The sequence below is a fragment of the Capricornis sumatraensis genome, chromosome 20, assembly GCF_032405125.1.
Source record: "Capricornis sumatraensis isolate serow.1 chromosome 20, serow.2, whole genome shotgun sequence".
Taxonomy (NCBI): domain Eukaryota; kingdom Metazoa; phylum Chordata; class Mammalia; order Artiodactyla; family Bovidae; genus Capricornis; species Capricornis sumatraensis.
In genome coordinates, this window is record NC_091088.1 from 62,093,001 (window position 1) to 62,106,834 (window position 13,834).

The 13,834-nt window shown below is 59.0% G+C and overlaps 2 protein-coding genes across 2 annotated transcripts; both read left to right on the forward strand.

Annotated features, from left to right (window-relative positions):
• Positions 1 to 1,586: 1,586 nt before the first annotated feature.
• On the forward strand, positions 1,587 to 2,183 carry LOC138096863 (splicing factor, proline- and glutamine-rich-like). Its single transcript, XM_068993116.1, has one exon. The coding sequence runs from the start codon at positions 1,587 to 1,589 to the stop codon at positions 2,181 to 2,183; it is 597 nt and encodes a 198-aa protein (XP_068849217.1).
• Positions 2,184 to 5,790: 3,607 nt separating this feature from the next.
• CLEC11A (C-type lectin domain containing 11A) lies at positions 5,791 to 8,022 on the forward strand. Its single transcript, XM_068992514.1, has 4 exons — positions 5,791 to 6,115; positions 6,350 to 6,539; positions 6,864 to 7,055; positions 7,417 to 8,022. The coding sequence occupies exons 1-4, from the start codon at positions 5,969 to 5,971 to the stop codon at positions 7,860 to 7,862; spliced, it is 975 nt and encodes a 324-aa protein (XP_068848615.1). The 5' UTR covers positions 5,791 to 5,968; the 3' UTR covers positions 7,863 to 8,022.
• The last annotated feature ends 5,812 nt before the right edge of the window (positions 8,023 to 13,834 follow it).

A 13,834-nucleotide genomic window follows, 5' to 3' on the forward strand; every position in this document is an offset into this window, starting at 1 on the left:
CTGAAGTGTGGCTGACCGCGTGTATGGAGGGCGGCTGGAGAGCCAGCATCCCAGGGGGCAGGGGCACCCAGCTGGGGCAGAGAGTACCAGGCATGAGATGTCCCCCGGGGGGAACCACAAGAGGTGGCCTATGCAAGTTTCCGTGGGGGTGCATCTTGAGAAGGTGTGTGGGTGGGTGGGGAGACTGGCCCTGGCAGGGCTGTCCGGGTGACAGCCTTGCAGTGGCCTGGGTGGGTGTAGGGCGTCAGTAGGTGACCTGCGGGTGTGTTCGAGGCCTGGCGCTGCTGGATGTAAGGACAGGCATTGCCTGGTCCTGGGGGGCCCACTCTGAGGGAGACTGGGGGGCTGGGAGGGAGGCTAAGGAGTGGGATTAGAGTCTGGGGGGTGGGGGTGAGATCTCCACTATTTTTCAGATCCCCACTGTTCTTCGCCCCTGAATTGGTCTTATAAGGGTGAGTCCAGATGGGGCCCTTCTTCCGCGTTTTCTCCCCCCCTCCCACCCCAGCACCGGAAACCAGAATGTCTGGTCTGGTCCCTCCCCCCAACACCAGGCCCGGCTCCTGCACGTTGCCATGGAGATGGGAAGCAGTGGAGGGTACTGCTGACTTTGGGGGAGTGGGGATGGGCTGGGGGGGGTTGGGGAGGGAAGACAAAATGTGTGCGGGGGGAGGAGGAGAGTTTCAAGAACTGTGGGCGAGCCAGCCTCCAGCCATGGGCTGGCCACCCCCTCCCCTACGCGTGGCCACGGCCCCCTCCCCTTCTGGGTACCCAGCAGAGCCTCCCCTACTTGGCCCTGGCGGAGACCCCCTGGCCTCCTCCTACCCGGCGACTCCACTCCCACCTCCAGACCTGGGGCTGGCAGCCACTCCCCCTCTGCTGACCCCGGCTGACCCCCTCCCCCAGCCTCCACGGACTCCTGAAAGCAAAGCTCGCCGGGTCCCCGGCGCGTGCGGCTGCCCCCAACCCCCAGGACCAGCTCGGGCCCCTCCCCCTCAGGCCCCGAGGGAGGGAGCGGGCATACTCCGCCGGGGCGGCATGAATCAAACGCTCCGCGGCTAAGAATAGCTGGCACGCAGCTGGTACTGAGACGGGCTGAGGAATCGGCGGGGTGGGGGGGGGAGAAAGGGGAGAGAGGGGGTGCCCTGGGAGGCTGCGGGGGTACGGCGCGGGGAGGCTGCCGGCGTGGCCGAGAGCCGGCCCGGGAGAATGAATGGAGGCGGAGAGAGGAGGGGAGAGGCGGGCAGAGGGAGCCCGGGCTGGGGCCGAGAAACTGGTGGGGGAGAGCCCGGGTCCGCGGAGAGGGGGCGGAGGCCCCCGGGAGCAGGACTCGGGGGCGGGAGCCGAGGGGGCGCGCCGGCCCGTGGGGAAGGAAGCGGGGACCGGGTTGGGATGCAGGGAGCTCGTGAAAGGGTGGGAGGGGATTGGACGAGTCTGGAAGGAGAAGCCGAAACCACAGGGGGTCGAAGGGGGCGGCGGAGGCCGAGGCTCAGATCCCCGCTGGAGGGTGTGGGTGCCGGAATGACCTCGGCGAGGGGCCTCGAGGGGTGGGGCCGCAGGAGGGGTCCAGGAGGCCCAGGTGGGCCGCGATGGGCGAGGCGGGGGAGTGGCCGGCCGGGCTGGCCGGGAGGCGGGTACTTCGACCGAACCCTCGGCCCCGGAGCGCGGGGAGGCGGGTTCGGGCAGGGGGCTACGGGGCCGCATGGCCCCAGCAAGTCCGCGATCCGGGACGGGGCACGGGGGACCCGGGTGTAACCCAATTGGCGTCGCCCGGGGCAACGCTCCCCTCCTCACCCCCGCCCCCCACCGCACACCCGGGCCGGGAGCCCGGCGCTCGGCCAAGGACGTCCGGGGCGCCCCCGCCCCCGCCCGCGGCCCCGGGCCCGCGCTTCCCCCCCCAACCCAGACCCCCGGTTTTCGGCCCCCTTACCTGCCTGGCGGGGCTGCTGAGTCCCGGTCGGCGGCGCCCGCGGCCCCTCCCCCCTCCCCCCACCCCCCCCCCCCCCGGAGACGGGGGACCCTCAGGCCATGCCCCACCGCCCCGGAGGGCGAGCGGGCCCGGGGAGGGGGCGGGCGGGGGCCGGGGGGGCGGGCGGGGGGGCCGCGGACCTCACCCCCCCCGCGGGCCGGGCCTGGCCATCCGCAGAGCGCCCCCCCTTGCGCCGCGGCCGCCGCGCCCCTCCTAGCTAGCCCGCCCCCGGCTCGGTCCGGCCGGCTCCGGGCGCCGCGTCTTCGCCGGCTCCTCTCCTCGGCCTCAGGCCGCCGCCGCCGCCGCCGCCGCCGCCGCCGCCGCCCGCTCCGCGCCTCCTCTGCCTCCCGGCTCGCTCTCTCGCTCTCGCTGTCTCTCCCTCACCCGGACTCTCCCTCTCTCTCCCTCCCTCTCTCCCTCCCTCCGCCCTCTCCCCTCCCTCCGGGAGCCGGCGGAGGAGACATCGCCCCTCCCAGCGCCCCCAAACCTCGCCCATCCCCCCCCCCCGGCCGGCTCCGCCCCCTCCCCTGCCCTCCCCCACCGCTCCTCTCCGCAGCCAGATCCCCGAACCCTGACTCCACCCCTGCTTGCCCCAGTACCCCGGCGATGGGGCTCCGCCCCCCTAAGGGTACCTCTCCCCGCACCCCCCCCAGGACCGCCCCTTCCCAGGGCGCCCCCACCACCTCTACACACAGTAGGGTGCAATTAAGTATTCGTTGCTAGACTCTACACCCCCAAACTGGATGGTGAGAGCTGTAGATTCCTGTCCTGTCCGCCCAGCACACACACACCTTCCCGCAAGGCACAGGTGCAGCGAGTCGCTCCCCAGCCCTGCCCCTGCAGACGTCTCCACATACACATCTTCTCCAGGGCGTGCGGGCTCTCACAGGATACATTACCATGAGCACAGCCAGCTACATCATGTACATATCACACCCGTGTGTCGGAGCATGCACACGGCAGAGCACACGCGTCTACCCACCCCACACACGGGCACGCAGCCCGCTGTGCTTGCTCAGAGCTCCAGCTCACACGCAACCCTGAAACAGAGACACAGAACCACAGGGAGACGTGTGCTTTGTCTCCATCACATTCACCCACCGTGCCCTGGCGGCCATCACACAGGTGCGCACACGCCCATCGAGAGGCACGACCCTGCACCACCACTCCCTTCCCGATAATTCTCTCTGACATTTCTTGAGCACTTCCTGTGTGCCCGGCTCTGTGCTGGGTTTACTCCTCAACTTTGCACACCGTAGTCCTCCGGGCTAGGGACTTGCACCATCCCCATTTACGACGAGAGGGGGAAACTGAGGCCCAGAGAAGTTAAGCAATTTGCCCATGGTCACCCAGCCAGCAAGAGGTGGTGGCCAGAATCAGAGACAGATGGCCTGGCTCAAAGTCCCCCTACTGTGTGCTGGGGTTCACTACTGGCCACTCCATAGTGATATCTCCACTGCATATCTTTGTCACACACGCAGAGACCGGGCTGATCGCATAGGGCAGCGGTGATTGCGTTGCCACAGCCCAGGCCCCTACCCTTCTCCCAGCTCCAACAGCTCCCCCGGGGGCCACCAGCTGGAGTCCAGGCACCTGTGGAGGGCAGTTCCAGGCAGCCTCTGGGTGCGCGTCCAGCTGCAGGCTCTGGGGTGCCACGGGATGAGCGGGAACAGGTGCCAGCCCAGCTGCCCCAGGAGACCCAGTTCTGGATTCACCCCTACCAGCCCAGGTGGTGAGCAGCTGGGCCTGGGGAGAAAACAGCTGCCTGTGTGTGTCGGCACCAGCAGTGAGAGGGGTTATGTACCCTTTCTACGGTTTATGAGGCTTTTCTCGGCCTGGACATCAGCTCTCGGTGAGGGGTCCCCAGGCTCCTCATGGGTGCCCAAGAGAGGGCCGAGCTCTGAGGCAGTGGGCAGCCTGCCCAAGGTCACACTGCCCTTTGCTTTCTTGGAAAATGGAAAAGTCTGGCTGTGTTGATTTCCAAGGTCCCATCCTGGGGCTCCCGGCAGCTAAGGGCAGATGCCCTGCTCGTGCCAGGAGCCAGAAGCTTCTGCTTGCTGCCACTGCTGCGCTGGTAACCTCCAGCAGGCCCAGCTGTCCCCTCTCTGAGCTTCGGTGTCCCCCCTGGAAGAGTGGGCCCTGCGATCCTGGCACTGCCCGCCTGGCTGAAGCTGGGGAAGCCCTACATGACTCACGGGTCTGGCATGGAGTGGGCATGGCCAGCCTCCTGCTGCTCCTGCCTCTGCAGCCTCCCCACCACTGCCCTCATCACCTCTACCCTGGTCGCCAGGCACCCCCACCCACCCCCAGGGCCACAGGAAACCGGAGTTTCCACTTAAACACATTCATGGAGGGTTCAGTCTCTTGGCTGAGCTGTGACCCCGCTGCCAGGGAAGGCTCCTTTCCTTGTTCAATTGACTGAGTACCTACTATGTGCTGGGTTGGCCCTGTCCTAGCTTCAAGGATACAGCCATGAACAGGGATGCCTGCCTTCACTGGCGAGAGACAGACACCAAACAGGTAAACAAGCCAGCAAGACAAGGCTGGTCTTGATTCAGCCAAAAAGATAAAAGGGGGTGTTTGAATAAACTATCAGAGGAAGGCCTCTCTGAGCTGAGACCTCAGTGATGAGAAGGAGCTGGGGGGAAGAGCCTTCTAGAAGGAGGAAAAGGCTGGTGCAAAAGCTCTGAAGCGGGAAGGAGCTTAGCATTCAGGAAGTAGCAAAGAGATCAGTGTGGCTGGAGCTTGGAGGGGGGCGGTGAAGGGAGTGGGGGTGATGAGTTTGCAGAGGTGCAAAGGACCCACCCTTCCCTGCCCACCCCCAGGCTGGGCAGGCCAGGCCTGTGCTGAGGCCAGGGTTTGGCTTCACTCCCGCACATGATGGGAAGCTGGGGGGGAGCAGGGGAGTGGGGAGTGATGTGATCTGATTTACGGTTTGGAAGCATTGCTCTGGCTGCGGCAGGCTGCGTGGATTGGAGGGGCTCTGGAGGAAGGAGGGGGAGAGGCAGGAGGAGAGGACTGCAGTGGTCCAGGCGGGAGATGAAGTCGCTCTCAACGCTCAGAGCTCTCTGTGCACCCAGCCCAGCAGCTGCTTACTCCGCCTCCTGGAGAAATCTTCTCGGACCCCACCCAATCTCCACCCTCTCCTCTGCCCCCGCCCCTCACCCCGATGGAGCTGTCTGTGGGGTCTGTGAACAGCTGGAATTCCCCGTGTCACCCCCAACCAGGACCCAGACTGCAGGAGGCTTCCAGGAAAGCATGGCAGATGGATCCAAGAGCCCCACCTTTCTGGGGGCTGCACCCAAGCCACACGCGTGCTCTTTGCACAGATCCCCACAGACAGGCACAGGTGCTTATCTGGATCTGGGGCAAGGGCCTGGAGGGCAGGATGGGAGATCTGGGGGCAGGAGGTGCTCAGGAGCCTGAGAATACTGTGAGAGCCTCCTTCCGCAGGCTGTGTGGGCAACGGTGGCCACAGGATAATAACAACCTTAGCAAGACCTTGAGGTCTCCCCTGACCTGAGGCGTGGCCAGGGAGAGGAGAGGGAAGCAGGGCCAAGCCCTGTCAACTCCCTGAGGAGGTTCCTGGGCAGATGCTGGGCCCCCAGGATCCCTTGGGGAGCTGGCTCCATCCTCCTGACCTTCTGGAGCTTCTGGCCGAGGCAGAAGGGAAGAGAGGACTGGACGGAAGCAAGCTCTGGAAAGTGGGAAGAGGAGGGCGTGTGTGGAGACCCAAGGCGGGATCCAAGCTTTGGAACGTTGGAGGTTTCCGGCCACAGAGGCAGGGCCTCCGGGGAGCCAAGAGAGGCGGGGAGAGACACACACAGAGGAGCAGAGACCAACGACAGAGACAAGAGTTGGGAGGAGAGGGACCAGAGAGAAGCTGGGAGAGGCGCGAAACAGGGGGCTGGTAATCAGCACGCACTCCAGGTCCCCAGAAACATCCTTCTTCTCCTCCGAGACACACCCTTCTGCAGCCTTGGGTGCTCCGAGACCAGCCTGATGCAGGCCGCCTGGCTCCTTGGCGCGCTGGTGGTACCCCAGCTCCTGGGCTTCAGTCATGGGGCTCGGGGAGCTGAGAGGGAGTGGGAGGGGGGCTGGGGTGGTGCCCAGGAGGAGGAGCGGGAGAGGGAAGCCCTGATGCTGAAGGTGAGTTGGAGATTGCTGGGACTCTAGTGGCGGGTCCGGGTGGGCGACTGTGGGCTTGGGAGGAGTGTATTCCAGGGTTAGAAGAATGGGCAACGGGAGGGATGGGATAGGCTCGGAGGATGAAGGTGGTGGGTTCAGAGAAGAGGGCAGACAGCCAGCTGACAGCTGGAAAGGGGCGTCTGGGGAGTCTGAAGGTAGCTGCCAGCCTGGCCCTGATCACCCTCCTTGCCTTAGCATTTACAGGAAGCGCTGGGGCTGCCTGTTAGGAGGGGAGATCAAAATCCCGAGGGAAACTCTGAAGGCAGGGGGGCCTGGGCGACCGAGGAGAACGGGCAGGGGGAGGAAGGCGAGGAGGAACCCACATCGACCCCCCACGTCAGCCCCAGCCCCTCTCCCACCCCGGAGGACGCCATCACTTATATCCGTAAGTAATCTTTAGCTCCGCCCTGCCCCCTTGGCTTCCGTGGTCATTTTCACAAAAACGAACCGTCCTTTCCCTGCCCCAGGATTTTTCAGTTGCCCACCGCCCAGCTCGGAGCCCTCACACCCAGGAGCTCCGGGTCCCCGGCTTTGCCTCTCAAGAGACTGGGGTGGCCACCGGCCCCTACCTTCCAGAAGTCTTGAGGGCCCCCACCCCTCACCCCAACTCCGCCCCAGAAGCCGTAGGTCCCGGGTCCCCTCCAGGTCCTCCGGTCCCCTGGCTCCGCCCCCAGGATCCCCGTCCAGCGTGCGCCCTGTCCACCCGCAGTGGGTCGCCTGGCCGGCCTGGACGCAGGCCTGCACCAGGTGCACGTCCGTCTGCACACGCTGGACACCCGCGTGGCCGAGCTTACTCGGGGGCTGCGGCAGCTGAGGGAAGTGGCGGGCGACACCCGCGACGCCGTGCAAGCCCTGCAGGAGGCGCAGAGCCGCGCAGAGCGCGATCATGGCCGCTTAGAGGGTGAGTCGCATCCCGCCGGGCGGGGAAGGAGGGACGATCCAGGTCAGGCCGCGGACCGGTGGGGAGAGGGGAGCCCCGAAGGGTGTCTGAGACGTGAGGACCCTAGGTGTCAGGGGCTAGGGGGGGCGGCCCTCGAGGATTTGGGGTGTGCTTGCTGGTGGGGAGGGTGAACGTGGTCCCCACTGTGCTAGTGAGCAGACCCTGCTCCGGCCGCACCACGCCCCCTACGGTCCTGCCCCACGGCCTGGCCACGCCCCCTGGCGGCTCTGTCACTGGCTCCGGGATGCTCTGGTCCCGCCCTCGACCCGCCCCCGAGGCACTAACCCCGCCTCCGCTCGGCCCCGCCTCGCCCCTCCCGCAGGCTGCCTGAAGGGGGCGCGTCTTGGCCATAAGTGCTTCCTGCTCTCGCGCGACTTCGAGGCTCAGGCGGCGGCGCAGGCTCGGTGCGTGGCGCGGGGCGGGAGCCTGGCTCAGCCCGCTGACAGTCGGCAGATGGAGACGCTCACCCGCTACCTGCGCGCGGCGCTCGCCCCCTACAACTGGCCCGTGTGGCTGGGCGTGCACGACCGGCGCGCCGAGGGCCTCTACCTCTTCGAGAACGGCCAGCGCGTATCCTTCTTCGCCTGGCACCGCGCCCCCAGCCCTGAGCCCGGCCCCCGGCCCAGCGCCGCGCCGCACCCGCTCAGCCCCAACCAGCCCAATGGCGGCGTGCTCGAGAACTGCGTGGCTCAGGCCTCGGACGATGGCTCCTGGTGGGACCACGACTGCGATCGGCGCCTCTACTACGTCTGCGAGTTCCCCTATTAGCGGGGCCGGCTCCCCGCCTCTCCACTCCGCCCCACTACCCGCCCTGTGCCTGGGCTATGCTCCCCGCAAAGACACCGTTCCTTCCTTCCTTCCTTGCCCGCGGATGGAAATGTGTTTTCCCTGGCTGGCCGATCCCTGGGGGACTCCTGCGGGGCCGGGACCCCTTCCTTGCCTGTCTTTCGAGAAGGCGGTGGGCACGAGGCTAGGTCCCGCGCCAATAAAGCGTTGTGGAATCTCACTTGAGTAGGCAGTGGAGGCACTTTTGACCTTTTATCTTTTTGCAGGGCAAGGGCTGTCCCCCTCTTACAGGTATTATTCGAGCCCCAGATCAGAGCGATAGAGAACAAACGTGCATACGTACGCATGGTCATCTGCTCCTGTGCACAGACGTCTGGAGTCCACGAAGGCACACGTGGCTAACACCTCCGCCTGCATTGTGCCCCCGACTCAAGGTCTTTGGGACCCAGAGCCTGTCAGTCATTGTCCCAGGCCTTGGCCTTGGCCCTGATCAAAGAGATCTGGGAAGCACAAAGGAGCTAAAGGCTCTGAGAAGTCCTGCAGGAAAGACTCCCATTTAATTTTTCTTTTTTTTAAGTGGGTCTCAAACCTGACTCATCAGGTGGTACCATAATGTCATGTAAAGCCAGGCACTGCCCTGCCCCCTTCCCCCTCCCCCAACTCCAGGGCCTGTGTTTAGACACAAGCATAAGGACCTACCCAGCCTGGAAGCTTAGGCTCCCTCCCAACCCATCCCTCCACTCCTTGACTTTGAGGCCATGAGCTAATCCCTCCTGCCTATGAGCCTCAGTTTCCTCATCTGAACACAGGCACTATTACCCACACCTTGTATGGCTCGTAGGATGTTCACATGAGCCCAGGAAAGTGAGCATTTGGGGAAGGGCGGTGCATAAGGCACACATTACATTTTCTTCTCCCTGGCCATTTTTCATACCTTAATCCCCTGGGGCGTGAGGACACCCAGGCTGGGCCTCAGCACTCTGGACAGCACTCTTTGGAGCAAGAACTCTTGGAAATACCCACCCAGTGTCTCCCCACGTACAGGCATCATGGTATTCTGATCCTTATACCATCATGGAGCCCAGGAATCAGAGTGTGACCCTGTCTGTCCTTACGTCTGTGTCCCTTCCCCTTTGTCAGCCATGGCACCTCCCACCTAAAGTGTCACCATTGGCTTCTCCAGTGGGAGGAACGAGCCACTGTGTCATTTCCAGCAGTGGAATGAGGGAGCACAAGCCACCCATTCCCTTTAAGAGTCATTTCCCAGCCCCACCACCCCCACTGGAGTCACAGAAGTGGGGGTGGCTTCTGGTCAGGAAGACTTCTATCAGGAGACTGAAGACTTTGCCCCAAATTCATCCCCCTCTAAGTTTGTTTCCCAGGGTCTCAGTAGGGCAGCAGGATGTCTTATAGAACACATAAGGGCATCTCAAAGGGCAGATGAGGCAGACAGCGATGAGTGTCTGCTGTTACCTGGGAGAGCTCCACTCTCACAGACCTGACATTCTGGGAAGTCAGTGGGTGGGACAGTTCAGTGGTTGCCTGCCAGATGGCCCAGGTTCTAATCCTTCCTTGGCCGCTTACCTACTGGGTAACTTGAGTGAGACAGAACTTTGCTGTTCCTCAGTGTCCCCATCTGTACAATGGGGGCAATAAGATCTACATCCTAAAATAGTGCCAGACACAGAGGGGTCTTTGCAGCATGGGCTCTGATCCTCAGTTGGCTATTTCAGCCTCACCTTCACCTCTGCCTGCTCTCTCCAGACACTGTCTGCATATGCAAAGCTCCTTCCAAGAATCGGCTAATGAGTCACTGCCCCGCTAGCATCCCTTCCCAGCAGCGTTAAGTACTGCCTTAGGTGTTCCAGAACCGCTGGCTCCTCTCCTGACCGAGCCCTAATCAGCCATACTGGGGATCCCTGTGGGGCAGAGCTGGTAGAACTAACTCCCTGTTCCCAGCATCCCCGGCATGAGAGTTCTTTGAATGAAGGAAGATGCCTGTGCGACGCTATGGTGAGAACCCTGAGATTACTTTCTTACTGTTTCTCTTCCTCCTTGGTGTCGTGCAGGCCTCAGTCAGGCGCCTCTCTTGGGCTCCTAGTGGATCAGGGGTTTTCCTTATCACACCTTCCATCATTCTAGGTGCCATTGTTTGGTCAGTGTCTGTCACACCAGTCAAGAGACAAAGAGCTGTGTACACAAGTGACAGCTGAGGTTGGGAATGGATGGCATTTGCAAGGACCATTTATGCATCAGATCAGCTAACCTGTATGTTGTATTCTGGGCTGATTCTGGACTCTGCTCTGCATAGGGGAACCCTGCTACCTCCTCCAAGAAGCCCTCCCAGCCCTCTCAAGAGCCCAGAGTCTGCCAGTGCCACCTCCCTGGCTCACCGTGGAGCACCTGCGGTTTGACAGCTTGAAGCCATGGACAAGAGACGGCCCAGCAGGTGGTTGGGATTGATGAGGTAAGGGTTTCCAGAGAAGTGGTGGAGGAAGGGGGCAAACCTGAGATGCCCCATCGTGAAGAAAAAGAACCAGGCCTGCACGGGCCTGGCAGGACTACAAATCCCAGCAGGCTGAGCGGCAGGCCTGCCCAGAACCACATTCCTAGAAGCCATCAGGAGCTTCTTGCGGAGCCTCTGGCAAGCTCCTTCCCCTCTCCAATGTGAAGACTGCCTACGCTCCCTGCAAACTGGAGGACCACACCCAGTTTCCAATCAGAGCTCAGATCCCGACTCCCGAGCCACTGGACCTCGCCCCGAGGTAGTTTGGGAAATGTAGTCCGGTCCCGAGTCAACCGGTAGGAAAACCAGAATTGGCACCCCACTCCAGTACTCTTGCCTGGAAAATCCCATGGACAGAGGAGCCTGGTGGGCTGCAGTCCATGGGGTCGCACAGAGTCAGACACGATTGAAGCGACTTAGCAGCAGCAGCAGCAACGCAATGGCACCCCACTCCAGTACTCTCGCCTGGAAAATCCCATGGACGGAGGAGCCTGGTAGGCTGCAGTCCATGGGGTCGCTAAGAGTCGGACAGGACTGCGCGACTTCACTTTCACTTTTCACTTTCATGCATTGGAGAAGGAAATGGCAACCCACTCCAGTGTTCTTGCCTGGAGAATCCCAGGGACGGTGGAGCCTGGTGGACTGCCATCTATGGGGTCGCACAGAGTCGGACACGACTGAAGAGACTTAGCAGCAGCAGCAGCAACATTCCGTTAGCCTTAGAATGTAGTGGGCGCTAAGATCTTTCCCGAGAGAATTTTTTCAAAATACTGGTGAATTTCCACTGGTGTATCATTGCCATTCTTTAAAAAGTGAAATCAATTCGTATAAAATATTAAAATGCAGAGAAAATGGAAAGAAATAGTTCTCAAAATTCGAGTTCTTGAGTTTGTACTGAATTACAATATAAGACACAACATAAAAATTCTTCCTTTGCCTGCTGAAGATCTGATAAACACTAGTCCAAACCAATTTCGCCTGTTTTAAAAGAATCAAAGCTTTTTATTTGGAAATAGTTTCAGACTTACAAGTAATCTGCACAAACACAGATAGTATTTTGTCTACACCATTAGGTGACCCCATGGACTAATGGACAGATATCTGACCCATGGAGAGATAGTGTTTTGTGTACACCATTTACCCAGATATATTTATTGTTAACAGTTCATCCCATTGCTTTAGCTTTATCATCATCAATCTGTTTTCAACCTAAAAACATAAAATAGCCAATTATTTTGCCAGCAAAATGAGTTTATGTGGGAATAGCAGAAGAATTGGAATTTGGAACAAGAAAGCTGGGGTGAACAAGTCCGAAGAGGTGACAAACCGGTCAGCTTTTATTAGGGTTCAGGAGAAAACTGGGGAGGATTTTTTAAAATTTATTTATTTTTTAATTGAAGGATAATTGCTTTACAGAATTTTGTTGCTTTCTGTCAAACCTCAGCGTGAATCAGCCTTAGGTATATATATATCCCCTCCCTTTTGAACCCCCCTCCCATCTCCCTCCCCATCACACTCCTCTAGGTTGATACAGAGCCCCTGTTTGAGCTCCCTGAGTCATACAGCAAATTCTCATTGGCTATGTATTTTACATATGGCAATGTAAGTTTCCATGTTACCCTTTCTATACATCTCACCCTCTCCTCCCCTCTCCCCAAGTTCATAAATCTGTTCTCTACGTCTCTTTGGGAGGATTGTTTTGAATAAAAGTTCACTGGAGAAGAACAGGAGTTTGGGGTGCTGGTGGTTTCTTGTTGACTGCAAACAGGGGTCAGTGCATTGTTCCTAGGGCAAGGAGGGACCCTCCTCCCTCTTCTTAAAATCAGGAGATGAAATTCTCATGTGAAAACATGTCCTCTCTCCTGTCCCAGGAGGAAAACTCTAATATTCTTAATCATCGTAAATAAGAAGTTGAGGGACTTACCTGGTGGTCTAGTGGCTAAGACTGCGCTCCCAATGCAGGGGGCCTGGGTTCAATCCCTGGTCAGGGTACTAGATCCTGCATGCCGCGCCTAATGATCCCCCATGCTGCGGTGAAGATTGCGCATCCCACGTGCCGTGACTGAGACTGGCACAGCCACAGAAATAAATAAAAAAGGGGCTGAGACGGAGAGAATTTTATACAAAGAATTTTATGTAAATAGACCTTGTTAAAATAATTTTTATCTTTCGTTTTCCCTCTGGTTATGCAGGCTACTGGGCAGGCTATAGTCCATGGGGTCACAATGAGTCAGACACAACTGACTGACTAAAACACACACACACACACACACACACACACACACACACACGAAGGCTACCATGTGTAATATGTGCATGAGAGCTTGCTCTTCAGGGTTTACTGAATTCATTTAAAATGAGTTTTTTTTCTGTTTTCACTCTATTCATCTATCCATTCCATCCATCCACTCATCACTCATCCTTCCATCCTAACCTGATCACCAGGGACAAACCAAAGTCAGGTTTACCAATTTGCTGCAATGAAAGAAGGGATCCCCTGGTAGCTGAGCTGGTAAAAAATCCACCTGCAATGCAAGAGACCCCGCTTTGATTCCTGGGTTGTGAAGATCCCCTGGAGAAGGGATAGGCTACGCACCTATTCCTGTGCTTCTCTGGTGGCTCAGATGGTAAAGGATCCATGCAGTGAAAAAGACCACATCCCAGAGAAGGCGCTGGGATCGAGCTATAGAATTTGGGGCAGGAGAGGAATTTGGCTTAAAAGTCAACATCTGGAAAACTAATATCATGGCATCTGTTCCATCACTTCATGGCAAATAGATTGGGAAACAATGGAAACAGTGAGAGACTTTGTTTTGCGGGGCTTCAAAATCACTGCAGATGGTGACTGCAGCCATGAAATTAAAAGACAATTGCTCCTTGGAAGAATAGCTATGACCCATCTAGACAGTATATTAAAAAGCAGAGACATTACTTTGCCAACAAAGGTCTATGTAGTCAAAGCTATGTTTTTTCCAGTAGTCGTGTATGGCTGTGAGAGTTGGACTATAAAGAAAACTGAGCGCCAAAGAACTGATGGTTTTGAACTGTGTTAGAGAAGACTCCCTTGGACTGCAAGGAGATCCAACCAGTCCATCCTAAAGGAAGTCAGTCATTATTCATTGGAAGGACTGATGCTGAAGCTGAAACTCCAATATTTTGGCCACTTGATGCAAATAACTGACTCATTGGAAAAGATCCTGATGCTGGGAAAGATTGAAGGCAGGAGGAGAAGGGGATGACAGAGGATGAGATGGTTGGGTGGCATCACCGACTCGATGGACGTGAGTTTGAGCAGTCTGGGAGTTGGTGGAGGACAGGGAAGCCTGGTGTGCTGCAGTCCATGGGGTCGCAAAGAGTCAGACATGATGAGCGACTGAACTGAACTGAACTGAGGAATTTGAGTGAAATTTAAGTGAAGCTGTGTTTTAATAGCTCGGGAGCAAAGCAG

Bases quoted from the DNA above. Each gene is read 5' to 3' on its own strand.
- LOC138096863 (XM_068993116.1), top strand. From the start codon at position 1,587: ATGGGCGAGGCGGGGGAGTGGCCGGCCGGGCTGGCCGGGAGGCGGGTA.
- CLEC11A (XM_068992514.1), top strand. From the start codon at position 5,969: ATGCAGGCCGCCTGGCTCCTTGGCGCGCTGGTGGTACCCCAGCTCCTG. The intron at 6,116-6,349 runs GTGAGTTGGAGA...TCCTTGCCTTAG, and splicing joins GGGAAGCCCTGATGCTGAAG to CATTTACAGGAAGCGCTGGG. The intron at 6,540-6,863 runs GTAAGTAATCTT...GTCCACCCGCAG, and splicing joins GGACGCCATCACTTATATCC to TGGGTCGCCTGGCCGGCCTG.